Source organism: Corythoichthys intestinalis, chromosome 17 (genome assembly GCF_030265065.1).
Source record: "Corythoichthys intestinalis isolate RoL2023-P3 chromosome 17, ASM3026506v1, whole genome shotgun sequence".
NCBI classification, from domain to species: domain Eukaryota; kingdom Metazoa; phylum Chordata; class Actinopteri; order Syngnathiformes; family Syngnathidae; genus Corythoichthys; species Corythoichthys intestinalis.
The window spans coordinates 18,796,330-18,812,877 of NC_080411.1; the positions used below are offsets into that span (position 1 = coordinate 18,796,330).

Consider the following 16,548-nt stretch of genomic DNA (forward strand, 5'->3'; position numbering starts at 1 on the left):
AGCCACTTACCCTAAGATTTATTTGCAAAAGAAGTCACCGCTTCAAGATGCCGGTTACTAACGCCAAAGACTATTACATCTAGCTCCATATACATGATATCTACTGCGCCGCATATTCCGACGCAAATTTCTTTTCACCCGCTTTTAGTTTGTCCTCAATCGCACGCGTTTCACTAAAAGTGCGTGTATAAGCCTTGGCGAAACGTATTCCTCGACACGAGCAGCAGTATTTTATAGAGTCAAAAATAATTTGGCCAATCTTCAAGTCTTTTCGGTGCTCGTTGAAGCTTTGTGGCCTATTATAGCCTAGCCTAGCCGCTTACAAAGAGAACGAGGGGTCGTCATCAGTACTCGTCATGCAAGCGGACATAAAGTGGGGAAAATGTGTGCGAATAGGACACCAGCTGAAGCCAAGTTCCACGAAGAACTCTGCGGAGCAATAGAGGAACCTCCACGTCACCAAAGCTCGACCGTTTGCAAAATAATTCAAGCTAAAGTTATTTTTCACAGACTACAAGGTTGGTCCACTTTTGACGTTCGTTTGTTTATACATAGCGGTCATGACAGAATTTAACATTTTATTGCGCACCCTTAAAATGCTAAATAATCATCACACATTATACCAAAAACATGCAGTTTCTGAATGACTGTACTGGTCTTGATACAAAATCTAAAGAAACTAAGAGAAAACAATGCTTTAAAATATTAGGTATTATTATAAATAGGCCAACATGTTTGAAGTACCTCATAAAATCCAACTTTCTGTCAGTACCGCATGGGTGCAAGAGGGCTTGTTTCCATTCCATGCAAATAAATTGGTATGGTTCATTTATTCGAGGCCCCCCTTCTGCTACATTAAAATCAGTTATATTAAAATGCTAACTACAGAGCCAGATGCTTTTGCTGTGACGGGAAATGCATGGAAACTCACTTCTTCGCTGTAATGAGATTAAACCGCAAAACTGCAAGTAACAAAGAAGTGTTGATGTCCTCACTCCCAAAAAGCAATGTTGTCTGCAATGTTTGGAGGTCGAGATTAGCCATAAGCATATCAGTACATATTTATCGAGGGTTGGGAATGTTTTTCCATTTCCAGAGTAACTTCTTCTACTGGGGCAAAGCTAACCGAAATTTTAAATCTGCTGCCCAAGGAGGTTTTAAAATTTCATCTCGTCCATTCAGGTTATTTGGGATATACGTAGACCTCTTCAAATCTTTGAAAACACTGAACAATCTTGTGGCAGGATTTGCAATTTTTCTTTCTTCTCAGTTGGTTCATATCTTTCGCGTGTATTGCTTACCACTTTCCCACTGTGTAATTGTCTTCCAGGTGCCATAATGTCAGCAGGGTAACAATTTTTAGATAGTTATATATCATATGATGCTATCCTTTTCAAGCATTAAAAATATGTATTTTTGTCCATTAAAGTTGGTTAAAATTTATATAGATGTTCATGTGTTTACCACTATATGCAAGAAAATGTTATTAGGTTTTATTTAGTACAACTTTCAATGCTATTGCATCAATCTTTGGGAAGATATAGTGTCCTTGTTTGTCATTCTATTTCAAAATTTGCAGCGTTTTTGCAAAACGACAACAATAAATCTACATGGCCCTTGAGACAGGCATAGCCAAGGTACAAGATCAAATTATATATATTTGTATTTATACTAGGGCTGTCAAAATTATCGCGTTAACGGGCGGTAATTATTTTTTAAAATTAATCACGTTAAAATATTTGACGCAATTAACGCACATGTCCCGCTCAGACAGTATTCTGCCTTTTGGTAAGTTTTACAGCAAGGGTTTTTGTGCTGTGTAACAGCGAACTCCTGTGGTCGCTTTGCGACATGGTTTATTGTTTTCTTGCCAGTTCAATATGGCTGTACGACGTCTCGGGCTGATGCCTACGTTGTAATGTTGTGCTTATATGATCCTTGGACAAGATTTGTCCGTAAGTATGGTTGTTGTAAAGAATGTACATATTATTTTAGTAAGCTAAATGTTATATTTTTTGTATGAGACGCTTTTTGTTTATGTTTAGTGAACCTGTATAGCGTGCTAAGCTAACGTTGTTGCTAATGCAATGCATGTGTACTTTTTTTTTTGTAGTTTTACGACGGTCTAAAGAGGACAATGGTTTGAGGTCATTTTATTAATAAATCAGATGAAAAAGGAAGAAGTCTGATTATTAAGGCGTCATTCACTAGCTGTCTAGCTTTGGAAAAAGTAGACGCTTTGGAGTGAGGACAGCATAGACAGATTTAAATGACAGTAGAGTGAAATGCCCACTGCAGTCCTTATGTACCGTATGTTGAATGTATATATCCATCTTGTGTCTTATCTTTCCATTTCAACAATTTATTTTACAGAATATATATATAATTTACAGAAAAATATGGCATATTTTATAGATGTTTGAATTGCGATTAATTGCAATTAATTAGGATTAATTAATTTTTAAGCTGTAATTAACTCGATTAAAAATTTTAATCGTTTGACAGCCCTAATTTATACATTTAGTTAATTTAGACCTTGGAAAAATGGTATATCAGTTTGCATGTTTGTTGAATAAGGTCAAATTTAAAGAAGCAGGAGGTCTAATGTATCATTTCAAATCATTTATCTTCTTCTATCTTGTAGACGTCGGAGAAGATTTTTGTCTTAAGCAGCATGAGCCAAAGTCTCCTTGTATTAAGGAGGAAGTGGAGGCCCTGCAAATCAAAGAGGGGGAATCAATACGTCCTCACCAACAAAAGACGGAAGAGGAACTTCACATCAAAAAGGAGGCAAAACAGATACAGGACATTAAAAAAGAGGAAGATGATATTGACAACACCAGGTTGACTGGAGTCCCATTGAAGAGTAAAGATGAAGGGCCTTGTGAGGCAAGCAGAGGGGCAAGACCTGCAAATAACAGCTCAATAGAAGGATCACCTTTCATTTGCTCAGTTTGTGGGGAAGCATTTTCTAATAAGGTATACTTAAGAACTCACACAAGAAGGCACACTAGAGAGAAACCTTTTGCGTGCACAGTTTGTGGTAAAAGATTCTTTGTGAAGCAGACTCTGAGTATGCACACAAGAACACACACTGGAGAAAAACCTTTTGCATGCTCAGTTTGTGACCTAAGATTTGCTCAGAAGTGCAGTTTGAAAAGTCACACCTTAACCCACACTGGAGAGAAGCCTTTCATCTGCGCAGACTGTGGCCAAAGATTCACTCAGAAGGGAGCCTTAACGCGTCACAGAAGAAGACATACTGGTGAAAAACCTTATGCTTGCACAGTTTGTGGGCAACGATTTGCAGACATGGGACACTTGAAAAGACACTCAAGAATACACACTGGTGAGAAGCCTTTTTCTTGCTCACATTGTGGTCGAACATTCACTCATAGGGGAACTTTAAAAAAACACACAAGAACCCACACTGGTGAAAAACCTTTTGCATGCTCAATTTGTGGTCAAACTTTCACTAACAACGAATCCATAAAAATGCACAGAAGAATCCATTCTGGCGAGAAAGCGTTTTCCTGCTCAGATTGTGGGCTAACATTCACTCTTAAGGGAAACTTGAAAAAACACTCAAGAATCCACACAGGTGAGAAACCTTTCTCCTGCTCCGATTGCAGTCAAAGATTTGCTTGGAAGAGACAATTAGCAAGACACACCAAAACACACACTGGGAAGAAATCTTTATTTTATTGAGTTTATGGTCAAAGCTTCTCTTGGAAGTATCTCAAGTTACGAGAGCTGTGAGAGGGGTGTTTATTCGAAAATGAGTGAACAATGACGGTTTTGCCAATCCTCCTAGTTGGCCTTATTGTTTTCATGCAGGACCATTGTTATTCTGTGGACCTCCTACCATACCTTGCTTCTATGGTTGGAAGCATCCTCTGTCTGAGTGTAACGCCAGAGTTGTGAATTCTATCAACTTATCCTTGCTCGCGCTCACTCACGAACACACACACACTCAGGTTAATTCCACACTACGATGGATAGGTGCTCATAAAAGTCTGTCGTCAATACAAACCTACATCTACTCCAAAATATGCACGAGGTAGGTAGCCGTCCACGCAGGAATAATCAAGTAAATTCACAAATCTTTCTTATATGTCACGTGGTTGCAAGAAATATTAACTGATGCTAGATCATTTTATCATGTTGAATGAACAAATTTGAATGTCAACATAAGTTTATCCCGATTGAGCTAAAATATTTATGGCAAACATTTGATGTACAAAATCCTGTCCAGTCATTAAATCATTTTTTTTTTGTATTGTGTGACCAAGTTTGCTTCCTACAAATTGTTGGCAGATAGGAAGTCACGTTATCCAGCATCATCACCTGCAGCTTTTAGATATAAACACTGAATAGAGGCCGATAACAGGAACAACCATGTCCTTGCTGCTCCTCTTCCATGTGCAGGTGCTTTTAAAGATTACGCAGGACTACATTTGTTGTACCGATTGGGGAAATTTTGGATGCGTAGTGGCAACATATCAATGTTGGACAGCGGTTTTGCAATACTTGAACGGCAATGGACTTCAACAAGAGTGACCTACCATATTTTGGGTTTGTTTGTTTTGCACTTCATTATTACTGTGGATCTTTGAATGAGCCACTAAATGTACAATCTTTTAAGTTCTACTGAGAATTTCAGCACCCAAGTTGAAGCCTCCTTTTCTCAATTTAAAAATTATATTCAGCCATTTTTAGACTCAGGTAATGTTTATTTTGCACAAGAGAACTTTTGGATGTCCAAGTAAGCTTTGCTTCGATTTTCCAAAAGCCTCTGTCCATTTGTAGAAGAGATGTCAACATGTACGCTCCCGTGGATGCACTCTAAAAGGTACATAATGTGTACTGACCAGTTTTGACCCGTAAATAAGTTTTATTTAAATAGGTCATTTTAATATTACTGTTAATTATTGTTGAACACATTCATTAAAGATTTTATTCTGTTATAAAGCTCTGTGATGATTCACTGCTGTGACAAGAGAAAGTCATATGATCTCGCCAAGGGCGTAGGTTTGGTCTCCACATTGGTACGGACGATATAACAGGATAGCCTGCATTTCCACCTTTTGTTGTGGGCGGGACATTAATAAGACTAGATTGGGCGAACGGGGGGTAAGGGCTCCATTTCTCAGGAATTTGAACATAATCAACTGGTAGGCTAAATGATCAATGCAAAATAAATCTATTTTGGCTTATACTAACTTTCATGTGTATTGGTTAAGGTGATACACCATTCGATTCAAACCCTTAGTTGTTTTTTCTTTCAACAAAGAAACATTTTGATAACTTCCAGAATAAATGTATGGATTTTATTAGCAATCATAATATATAATAATAATTCACATAATAATGGTAAGGTTGATTCTATCCTTAAAATATATGGGAAGATATTCTAAATTATCTAGATAACTGAACTCATTATATAATGCAAATAAGGTTGGTTAAAAGTTGGTGGGGACAATTTAAGCATCCTGAAAAGTTGGTAGTTTTGCCACTACCGTCCATATGCGAACATATGCCCTTGGACGTTGCCAAATCCAGGCTCGTAAATTCACAAGTACCACTCTGTCGTACTTGATATTGCGAAAGGACCTTCTTTGCGAATTATACTTGAACAAACCAAAGCCTCGACACATCTAGCATTACATAAGTACTGAATGGGTGCTAAGAAACTGAAAACATTTACTAGTGTTATTTTAACTTTTAAAAATGTAATTTGTAATTGTATTTCTTATTCATTTTACTTTTAAGTTAAAAAATAGGGGAATTCATTTGCTCACATTTTGAAACCCATTAAAGTTTTTGTTCATTTTACAATTGCACAATGACAATAAAGGCATTCATTCACTTTCTAGTTAAAATTATAATTCTGTATTTGGAAAAATAATGCTTACTTTTCAGTTTTACAATGTATAAATTAACAACCAGTGATTGTATTTTCAATTCTTTTTTTCCTACATCATCTTAGAACAGCAAATAAAATGCAAAACATTAAAGAAATATAAAAACTTTACTGTTCATTTTGTACAACAATCGTGAAGTTTATTATTTTGACATTTTTAAAAGGACACGACAACAACGGCTATCAAGTACATTTTAGACGTCAGACGTATTGAGCTTGAATGAAAATGAACGGCCGAGTGGGTACAGCAGATGGGCGGAGCTTCCGGGCGGCAGCAGAACAGATCAGAAACAGATGGCCATCAGATGCCACGTCAGACTCACCATACACTCACTGGTGATGATAGTGATGAAAATCTGAAGGTTAAAGACAAATCGGTGATACCAATGTCCGGATATGCTGTCAGAGTGGGGAGGAGAGAGAGAGAGAAAAAAAATAAAGCATGCTGTGCAGCCACACTGGTGTGAAACCTTTCCTTTGCTTATATGATGCTGTACAAAAATTTTCGTGGCTACACGTCCAAACAAGTGAACAACACAGGCTTTCATGACATTTTCTGTGTAGCTGACCAAAATGAATTGTTTCAAACGTTGAAAGACATTCTGGGGTAATAGGCCCATATTAAGATATGGAACTGCTACAGTATCATCAGAGGATAGCTCTATAGATAAATTGTGTGGCCCTTAAAAGGGCCTTTGTTGATGGGTCAAAATGAGTTCTTAACCGCCGAAGCCGTACAGAGTACGTCCTTGTCTCTTGAGAGCATAGACCACATCCATGGCGGTGACGGTCTTCCTCTTAGCGTGCTCGGTGTAAGTAACAGCGTCGCGGATAACGTTCTCCAAGAACACCTTGAGAACACCACGAGTTTCTTCGTAGATCAGACCAGAAATACGCTTCACACCGCCACGGCGAGCCAGACGACGGATTGCAGGCTTAGTAATACCCTGGATGTTGTCACGGAGAACCTTACGGTGACGCTTAGCGCCTCCTTTCCCCAGTCCCTTACCGCCTTTTCCTCTGCCAGACATGATTACTATTTGCGCCTTAAGATAAGTTCGAGAGTGTCCCTTGCAGGGCGAGTAGTCTGTCTTTATTAGAGCACTGCGGACCTGAAAGAGGACAGCTGACCCCATTCGGCAAGAGGAACGTCACTTCGCAGCTCTTCCCCCATGTGTTGACGAAACCCAAATCATTTTCTTATTGGTAGCGACAGTCAGAATTGCGGTATTAATCATTAAATTACTTTAACGGATGTCAAATAAATGTTTCATTTTACCCTTACATCGTTTAGTTTATTACTCCGTTCATACAGAATTTGCCGTCTGTAGTTTCAAAACGAACAACGAAACAACAATGCCTTTATTGTAAACTGGACTACTCACATTAACTGTTTGCCATGTAAATAACAGCACAGATTATTGTTTTACTTCCTATGTGTGCTGCTTATTTATTTTTGTTTTGTATGACCAGTCCACATTCCCAAACAGCATAAAGCAAATTGAATTACATAATTTCTAGTTATATTTTGTTTTTAAGATATCCACCATTATATATTGTGCACAACACTAAACGATTCATTTAAAATGATAGCGACGCGTTGTTCGTGTTACAGAATGAAAATAATTTCGAACATCATTAGTTACCCATCGCAGTTGTAAACATTTGATCGACACCTTCTTTTAAAAGTCATTGCTCATTATGAAAAGTGCGTGGCTCTTAAAAGAGCCGTTGTGGGTATTGTGGCTTTTGACGTTTTTACTTTGACTTCGTTGCCTTCTCGGTCTTCTTAGGCAGAAGCACGGCCTGAATGTTGGGCAACACGCCACCCTGGGCGATGGTCACTCCGCCCAAGAGCTTGTTGAGCTCCTCATCGTTGCGTACAGCAAGTTGGAGATGACGAGGGATGATCCTGGTCTTCTTGTTGTCGCGGGCGGCATTGCCGGCCAACTCTAGAATTTCAGCGGTCAGATATTCGAGGACAGCCGCCAAGTAGACGGGGGCGCCAGCGCCGACACGTTCGCCATAGTTGCCTTTACGAAGCAGCCTATGGACACGGCCGACTGGGAACTGCAACCCGGCACGAGATGATCGAGTCTTAGCCTTGGCACGGGCTTTGCCACCAGTCTTTCCTCTTCCACTCATTTCGACGGATGTATTAACTTGTTCGACGTATGCGATACTCAACCTCACCGGGGAAAAGTCTTTATATACAGATCCTTGCTAGTGTCTGATTGGTCAACTAGTTTTTAGTCTGATTGACCAATCAGAAAATAGTTGGTATAATCGCTGTTGCTTCGCTTTGTTCTCGCATTTGTCTACCCTCTTCCATATTCGAAATATATATTGTCTTAAAAAACATAAACCATACACACATGTGCACTTATTTTGTTAAAAGAAAACAGCATGATTAAAAAATATATATCGAAGGTCTTTAGCGTGAGATACAACCAGAAAAAATACGAGGAAAAATGGGCGGAAAAAACATTTACTCGCTTTGTGTCTATGCGCGGCTTTGTAATTTTATTATATTATCAATTAATAATAATAATAAAAAAAAGTGCAAGTCATCTACCTTAAAACGTTTTCAGTGCCTTTTCAGGCTTCAGAATACAGTGTACGAATGCATCCAAATTCAATAATAACAAAATTGATCATTTTTTAAAAACTACTCTTTTTTTATATTTTGATTAAATACATCAAATTGATTTCGACCAAAGTATACACGACCATGTAGGTCGATTCCATCAGTGAAATACATATTACAACTACAGAGTACTGAAATAAAATTTCTTAAAAATGATTTTTAACACTGAGAAACATAACAGATTAGCTCCAATAGATCCTAAATTTGATATTTAAGTCGTCTTGGTTAGGCCTAGCGGTCCTGTTTATTTACTGTAAGAAAATGTTCTGTGGTTTTCACAAACCACCAAAACCAATCTTACGACAGGACCACTGTGCCTGAGGCAGTTTTGGGGTTTTATTTAATACCCTAATAGTTAATGTTCATTTTCAAACGGGCATTGTCATGTCAGAAAGGTTTAATATATGTCGCACATCCAACTGCGCGGTAATTAATATTGTACTATATTCTGGGTGCAATTTTTGCGGGTGTCTGAGCAATTTAATGATGCGTCAAGATGTTGTATCGTACGAATAGATTTAGCATTTATTGCAGTTCTATGTAAGATTTAGTCACAGACTACTTTGTCACATAGGAATATACATTCTTTCCGAGGAAGTAGGTGGCTCTTAAAAGAGCCGTTGGATTGAATTGAAGTAGCGTCTACTTGGAGCTGGTGTATTTGGTGACGGCCTTTGTACCCTCGGAAACGGCGTGTTTTGCCAGTTCACCGGGAAGCAACAGTCGAACAGCTGTTTGAATTTCTCTTGATGTAATAGTAGAACGCTTGTTGTAGTGCGCCAAACGTGAGGCCTCAGATGCAATTCGTTCGAAGATGTCATTGACGAAAGAGTTCATGATGCTCATCGCCTTGGATGAAATCCCAGTATCGGGATGGACTTGCTTCAGGACCTTGTACACGTAGATTGCATAGCTCTCCTTCCTGGATCGCTTTCTCTTCTTCCCAGCTTTACTTGCAGTCTTGGTAACGGCTTTCTTGGAGCCCTTCTTGGGCGCGGTCTTCGCTGGCTCAGGCATTTGGAAATATGTAGTGACCGAAACCACTGCAATACTGGTCGAACGGTAATGCCAATGTTCTTATAGGACCTTAATGCAAATATCGCTGCGCAAGCGCTTCTTTCTGATTGGCTTACACATCTCAAGCTAAAGCGTGTGGTCTTTTCTTTTCTCTGATTGGCTTACACATCTCAAGCCAAAGCGTGTGGTCCAGAGCGTGTGGTTTTTTCAGGTGGACAATTTGCGGACGTAAAAGAGGATACGTGACGTAACTTTACAGGGTAAAGTAGCATAGCCCCCCCCCCATAGTTTCTCTGCAGAATATTTTACAATTCTAGCGAAATTGAGGGCATTTATTTACGTGATTATATCTCGATAGTACAGTATCGTTATTTAGAAATGTCCATTATTCTCCCCCACAAACAACGAGGTTTAAAATAGTGTTAATATTAGGCCCACTCTTATTTGCTCTTAATTACTATAATTAAAGCCTAAAAAATAACGGAGTCAGTGAAGGCAGGGAAAAACTTGTAAAAGTGTTTATTAGTTCTCTAATGTTCATCTATATTTATATAAATATATATAAATATTCATCTTTTTTCCATTTTTCATAATTTTTTAACAATTAAAAATTCAATAGACATAATAAATAAAATTACAGACTCATTATGAATTTATTAGTCTTCATTCCGAGATGTTTATTGGGAGGTTGGGCAAGACGCTTGTCCAAAAATGTACGTAACGCATCCTCATCTTCTGTCGTACATAGTTCTTATCCATACTGTGGTTGATCTCCAGATATTGGTGTCCATTAGTAAATCTAGGCCAGGTGGTAGGAACGCTCAAGTCTCCTTTGTTGGGGTCTCTGTAAACATGAAGAAACCAGCACAATAGCAAATAAATGAAGGTAATCTTTCAGTGTTGAATTTTCATGAGCTTTCTTTGTATATTGAGTCTACTAATTATACCCAGTTTTCGCAAAGTTGGTCCAATAGGCAATCATGTAGCGAGCAAGATCACGGTGGCGAGGCCAGTATCCCAGCGGTGAGGTAAGAGGCTTTCCAAAGACATACTGCAGGTCATCAGCGTGGTCCGCTCCCATCCAGCTGGGATACGGCCGACCAATACCGCCCATGCGGTTTGGCTCAGAAAACAGATAGGAGTAGGTGCGACCAGATCTTTAATGAGAAAACAACCACAGAAGTGTAAAAATGTTGTGTGTATATAGAATACGGTTATCCATCCATCAACAATGTTGCTTTGGGATAAGAGCAACTTGACTTTTGTGTTTTGAGAGCATTAAGCTGTTCTTCAAACCTTTATTATTTTTTCTGCTTGGAGTTGCAAACAAACAAACAAACAAACAAACAAACAAATAAATACATTGGGAAATGGTTAATGTAACAATGAACTCAACTTGCTTCACACACAGCAAGCTGTATTTTGAATAAGTCTTCTAAAAAAGCTTCAAGATCATTATTATCCCTCCCAGTTGATGTTTACTGTCAAACTAAAAGTTAAAGGAAATGGCAGAGGGTAGTATGAATGAGCTAAAAGAAATCACAAACTTCCCAGACCTAAGATAACAGGGAAAATGATGTTTAAACACAATAAATGACACCGCTTGCGAGCACAACCATTGCGTGACAAGTCTGTTACACCAATGCTGATACACTCGAAACAAGTAAAAAGTAGCTCAGAAAATAGGCACACACTCTTTAGAGTTGTTGTACCTTTTCAATATGTTTGTAGCTTTCCCCTTTCTCTGTGTGAGACTCAGGTGAAGCCCACCTAACTCCCTGGCTCTATTAAAAGTTTGTTACCCTATTAAGCCAGCACACTACATTTGGTAGCCAATATGTGACGATTATCCCATTCAGCGTAGTGTATGCTGAAGGTATTTACATGACGGGGCACATGTAGACAAACAAGCTTTCGCAGTCACACGTGCAATAAACACATTGCAAATATAATTTAAAATAATAAGGGTATCGAAAAATGCTATCCTTACGTGGCATTAGCAGCATGAAGGTAAAGGGCAGCCTGTGTAGGGACCAAGAAGATGTAATCTGTTCCAACATCTACAATTGTTCTCTTAATGTCCTCCTTGCTAGGACTGGCTGCCCATGTTGAAGTGTACGTGGCGTATGCGTTATCCAAACCCAGCTTGCCCTGGTCTTTAGTATATGTAGCCAGCAGCCTCTTCATGTCATCACTACGACATTGAAAAAAGGACATTTGACAAAAAGTTAAAAGATGGCAACATTTTAAATCTACAAATCAAATGACTGCCTTAAATCAATGGGGTTCTTGGCAAATTATTTAACACCTTACGCTATATTAATAACCGGAGCTAAAACTTACATGGGTGTGTCCACTAGGTGGGAGTTGATTGAAGGGACATCAATTGCAGTGAAAAAATGTCCATCCATGTCATTGACTCCAGCAATGTAGTCGATAGCAGCAGCATTGTGGAACAATTTTGAAGGCTCATCAGGCAGGAAATCACCATCAATTACAGCTGATAGGACCAAGTTGTTTACAAGTGGGGCTGAAGGAGGGATAAACACTTAAAACACTTTGTTTCATGTCTACTGAAGATTGATAGTAACTTTCTAATCTGGGAAATTTAAATATACACAGATAGTTTAAGAAGTGTTGCATTTAGTTTTAAATTATTTTCTTAAGAACCTCAATGATTTCTTTTAATCTTTCATTAAATTATTTTTTTCTGTGGATGCTTCAACTACCTGGCCCTTCTGGGTGCATATTTAAATTAAGTGAAGTGTATAAAACTTGCACCTTTAGCTTGATTTTCAAAGCACCATTAAACAGAACATTACTGAAATTAAAAGTGTGTAGGTTTGGTGGCCTTCACAATGAAATAAATATGGTTATATTAGAATATGGAAAACACAGACAAGACTGAAAAAGCAGTTTCTGCTCTTGCACTCCTCTTTAAAATAAACTGCTGTATTTTAAGTCAAAAGAACTATTGTGTTTGATAGAACAATATAACTATATGCTGCCATAGCAGATTCTTGGCGCATTAAGCACCCAAACTATTTTTAATTAGTCCGTTTAACCCTGGAGATCCCTGTTTACAGAAGTCGGGCAACTGCTTTTGTTTCAACCCAGCCATAAAAAGAAGTAATTATATTTATTATTCGAAATATCTATCACTTTTAAAATCCTTTATTGGTGTCTAATATTTACTTAAAAAAACAAACAAACAAACAAACAAAAAAAAACACTTAAAAAAAAAACATTTACAGACGTCGTGCAATCGCTTTTGTTTCAACCTAGCCATTAAAAGAAGGTAAGTAATCGTATTTATTATTCAAAATGTCGGTCATTTTTAGCTTAGAATCATTAATTGATGTCTAATATTTAGTTAAAAAAAAAAAAAAAACTTTAAAAATTTTTCCCTCCCATATTTTAAACTTTTAAACAAATCATGTCACAATGAAAAAATTGTCATCTGTAAATACGTCACGGATATCTACCTCATTGCTATCGCTTAACTGTATTTTTTTCCTTACTGTTGCATTTTCCCCAATATTTTAGATAATCGATCCAAACCAAGCAAAATGGAAAAAAAAAAGTTAAAAAGGGTAAATATATGAAAATGAAAATCCCCCCAAAATCCGGCTGTAGCCATTTAAATTTGGGTCTTGACACTCAGTGAGACAAGCTACGTGGAGTTTTTGGATTGAAACAAGGTAAGTACGCTATAATATCTCAATAAAATTCTGGCGTCTTTAATTCTGCTCTCCCGTGCTCTCACCTGCAGTTAGGGTTTTGCTGTTTAAATTTTTTTTTTTTTTTTTTAAATGCCCTCATGTTCAAAAATTTTCTTCCCCCAGAAAATCGAGATTTGAAGCTTTCCAATGATGTATCACACATGCATAGAGGACAATTTTGAAATTTGGCCAAATTGGGGGTCTCAGAGCGGAACTTCAAGTCACTGAGTGTTTTCCGCCATATGTTTTAAGTTTGCAAAATTATCCACCTCTGTAGTAAGACAGAACATGGCAAGACACTGTGAATAAACATGAGTGATGCGAGTTGGATTGTTTACCATCAGGTGAGCTGGACAAGTTGAGAGCGCCTGCTTTTGTGAGCAACACTGGATCAGTCATCTTTAAACAAGCTGCCATTCTCGCATCCGTGGGGCATTTGACCTTAATTGCAATCTGAGCAGAGTAAAAATCGTTTGTCACCATTTTATAGCGATAACAAATGAGCAAAAGCAATGCCTAAATGTTTCACTACATTATAAAGACAAGTCAAAACAATTTCTGTATACCTCCTCTGCGATCTTGCGGGGGTTCTTGATGATACCCCAAGGGCAAAGGGCGACACCACTCTGGGAGATGGCTCTCTTGATCATTCCCTTGTTGTGGGGAGTGAGCGTCTGTGGGTAGACATATATATATATATGCAACATTTTTTAATATGTCCTTTAGGTGCGGGGATTTGTTAACAAGTGAGTAAAAATACAATCCATGTTTTTAGTCTTTATGAGAGCTGTCATTTTCTCTCCACACTCAGGAAATCAGTTGCTGTTCCAAGTGCCACTCTAAAGTTGGTCCAAAGTCTTACAGGTGGGTGGTTAGTAACCTCAAAAGGGCTGATTTTCAATTAACCCCCAAAAAGTATGAAGTGTTCTATAATTCTTTCTTTATTGTGTTTTTTTTGATGAAAGTATGCCATGAGACCAAGATACGATTAAATATGAAGGAATGCCTAATGTTTCCTTTAACTCTTTGGCTGCCATTGATGGCGAAAGACATGATCATTCATCACTGCCTGCCCTCCATTCAAAATGGATTGGACATTTATCGACATTAATAAGTGATTTTAATATAAATGTTACTAGTTACTATAACATACAATCTGTGAATACTATACATACACCTGGATTTCTTTGAGTAAATATGGTGATGTAATCATAAAAAATGTAGTTAATTTGTAAATAAGTACTGTAGTTACAATAAAAGTAAAATCATTATTGAAACATGAATAAAACAATGTGTGGAGTGCCGATTTAAAGATGATTATTTTAGTGAGATTAAAACTGAATTTTTAACAAGTGACTTTTTGTCTTCTTTTTTAAATTTATTATTTTTAAGTCTGTATCTGTTCATTTCAATGGTGGCAAATAATATTTTTCACTCCACTGTTTTGCTAGCCACAACCACTGGAAATTATTTGTTAAAATTTCCAAACAAATAAGCATCCCACCTGAAAGCTCACACTAGCACCACCTGCAGACTCTCCAAAGACCGTGATGTTGTCCGGGTCTCCTCCAAATGAGCGGATGTTTCTGTGAACCCAGGCAATAGCGGCCTGCTGATCCCAAAGACCGTAGTTCCCTGTTAAAAGAAAAACAGCTCAAACACCATTTGACGCTCTCGGATATAACATAATTTTATTTTCTACTCTCGTATCTGTTGCTCAAACAACAAAAAAACCTACAGTACAGTAGTACCTGGTAAACTTGAGTCTCCTGTGCTGAGGAAGCCTAGTGTTCCGACACGGTATCCTAGCGTCACCACTATGACATTTCCTCTGGCTGCAATCTCTTGCCCATCGTAGAGATAATTATCCAGAAAGTTAGCACCCATCGAACCTCCAGCCAGGAAGCCACCACCGTAGATCCAGACCATGACCGGTAGATTGGTGGACACTAAGGAGGAAAAAATTGTTATTATTCATTTGTGTCATCTACCTAATTCTTCAGGGGTGTCAAGTACCCAAGTACGTACAGTACATGGCCTTCTCTCATTTACCTGATCGGCCATGAGGAACCCAGATATTTAGGTAAAGACAGTCCTCACTTCCTCTCGTGTCAGTCATGATCACGTTCAACTGAAGACACCTCTTTCTGTATTCAGTTGCCTTCAGAATACCTGATGATAGAGATATGTAACAAGTTTGATCAGTTATCTAAAAAGTGTAGAAGTGTGTATCCTTAATGTTTTTTTCCCCCAGGTGACTCACCATCCCAACCAGGGTGACGGTGCGGTTTCTCAAACCTTCCAGGAATGTCGGCAAATGGAACCCCTTTGAAAATGTCCATGTGGTGACGGAACCCAAGACGGATATTTTCACCCTCTACCATGCCGCCTTCCGTGTAGACCACCCCAAGCTAAAGACAAATGACAGTTAGGTATTGATATATTGTGGAAGTTCATCAATGGAGTTACTTGAAAGGAATGCACATTTTATGACTTACAGAGGCGGCAGACACCGTCTCCAGAAACACTGCAACAGCAACCAAGATCCCCAGCTTCTCCATCATGACCACACTGAGATCCTCAATGACTGGCCACTGCACTTTTATAAAGCAGACCCTCCCCCTGACCCACCTATGAACATGTGATTTGTTTTCTCTGCTTTTGTAGTAATGTGCGGCATGGGAAATTGACACAGCTGTGTTTTTAACTCAAAGTCACACTGCAAAGTTAATAATCACTCTTATTTTTATCAGAGATTAACAACATCTCTTCCCCTGACACATTTCTTTCAGATTAAATTATTTTGATTAGTTCAGCAAAAATAATTCGGGAAAAGACAGCAATTCTTCAAGTTGGACAAAAAGATTTTACAGGGTTTGTTTACATTGATTTTGAGCCTCTGACTGCCACTTTGTGATTTGATAAAAAAATAAAAACAAAAATTGAATGTGAAATCATAAAAGAGGCTCAATCTCAATTTGCTAAATTATGTGGTGCTTTGCTGAATTTGATCTCTGCAGAGTACAATCAAAACCCAAGACTAAAATTTAAGGAGCAAAATGTGCAGCTCAATAAAACAATACCCAAGGAGGTGAAACCCAGACTACACACAGCTGGAACAGTTCGCTTAAGAGGAGGGGGGGGGGGCAAAACAATCTGTTTGAGTAGCAGTAATCATATGTTCTGATACCTCTCAAGGTTGCGCAACAGGTAATGTAATTTTTATCAAGGCCTGTTTA

The 16,548-nt window shown here is 38.3% G+C and overlaps 5 protein-coding genes across 5 annotated transcripts; 1 reads left to right on the forward strand and 4 right to left on the reverse strand.

Annotated features, from left to right (window-relative positions):
* Positions 1 to 99: 99 nt before the first annotated feature.
* On the forward strand, positions 100 to 5,089 carry LOC130905287 (gastrula zinc finger protein XlCGF52.1-like). Its single transcript, XM_057818518.1, has 2 exons — positions 100 to 518; positions 2,645 to 5,089. The coding sequence occupies exons 1-2, from the start codon at positions 383 to 385 to the stop codon at positions 3,706 to 3,708; spliced, it is 1,200 nt and encodes a 399-aa protein (XP_057674501.1). The 5' UTR covers positions 100 to 382; the 3' UTR covers positions 3,709 to 5,089.
* A 975-nt stretch (positions 5,090 to 6,064) lies between these two features.
* On the reverse strand, positions 6,065 to 6,998 carry LOC130905289 (histone H4). Its single transcript, XM_057818520.1, has one exon. It carries the CDS (start codon positions 6,952 to 6,954, stop codon positions 6,643 to 6,645), a length of 312 nt encoding a protein of 103 aa, XP_057674503.1. The 5' UTR covers positions 6,955 to 6,998; the 3' UTR covers positions 6,065 to 6,642.
* Positions 6,999 to 7,387: 389 nt separating this feature from the next.
* On the reverse strand, positions 7,388 to 8,090 carry LOC130905288 (histone H2A-like). The gene has a single exon (XM_057818519.1). It carries the CDS (start codon positions 8,066 to 8,068, stop codon positions 7,682 to 7,684), a length of 387 nt encoding a protein of 128 aa, XP_057674502.1. The 5' UTR covers positions 8,069 to 8,090; the 3' UTR covers positions 7,388 to 7,681.
* A 719-nt stretch (positions 8,091 to 8,809) lies between these two features.
* Positions 8,810 to 9,605, reverse strand: LOC130905290 (histone H2B). Its single transcript, XM_057818521.1, has one exon. The coding sequence runs from the start codon at positions 9,585 to 9,587 to the stop codon at positions 9,213 to 9,215; it is 375 nt and encodes a 124-aa protein (XP_057674504.1). The 5' UTR covers positions 9,588 to 9,605; the 3' UTR covers positions 8,810 to 9,212.
* Positions 9,606 to 10,239: 634 nt separating this feature from the next.
* Positions 10,240 to 15,903, reverse strand: LOC130905285 (bile salt-activated lipase-like). The gene is made up of 11 exons (XM_057818516.1): positions 15,808 to 15,903; positions 15,573 to 15,720; positions 15,362 to 15,481; positions 15,061 to 15,258; positions 14,814 to 14,944; positions 13,876 to 13,983; positions 13,648 to 13,762; positions 11,931 to 12,117; positions 11,578 to 11,781; positions 10,535 to 10,744; positions 10,240 to 10,431 (listed from the first exon to the last, which is right to left on the reverse strand). The coding sequence occupies exons 1-11, from the start codon at positions 15,871 to 15,873 to the stop codon at positions 10,251 to 10,253; spliced, it is 1,668 nt and encodes a 555-aa protein (XP_057674499.1). The 5' UTR covers positions 15,874 to 15,903; the 3' UTR covers positions 10,240 to 10,250.
* Positions 15,904 to 16,548: the final 645 nt, after the last annotated feature.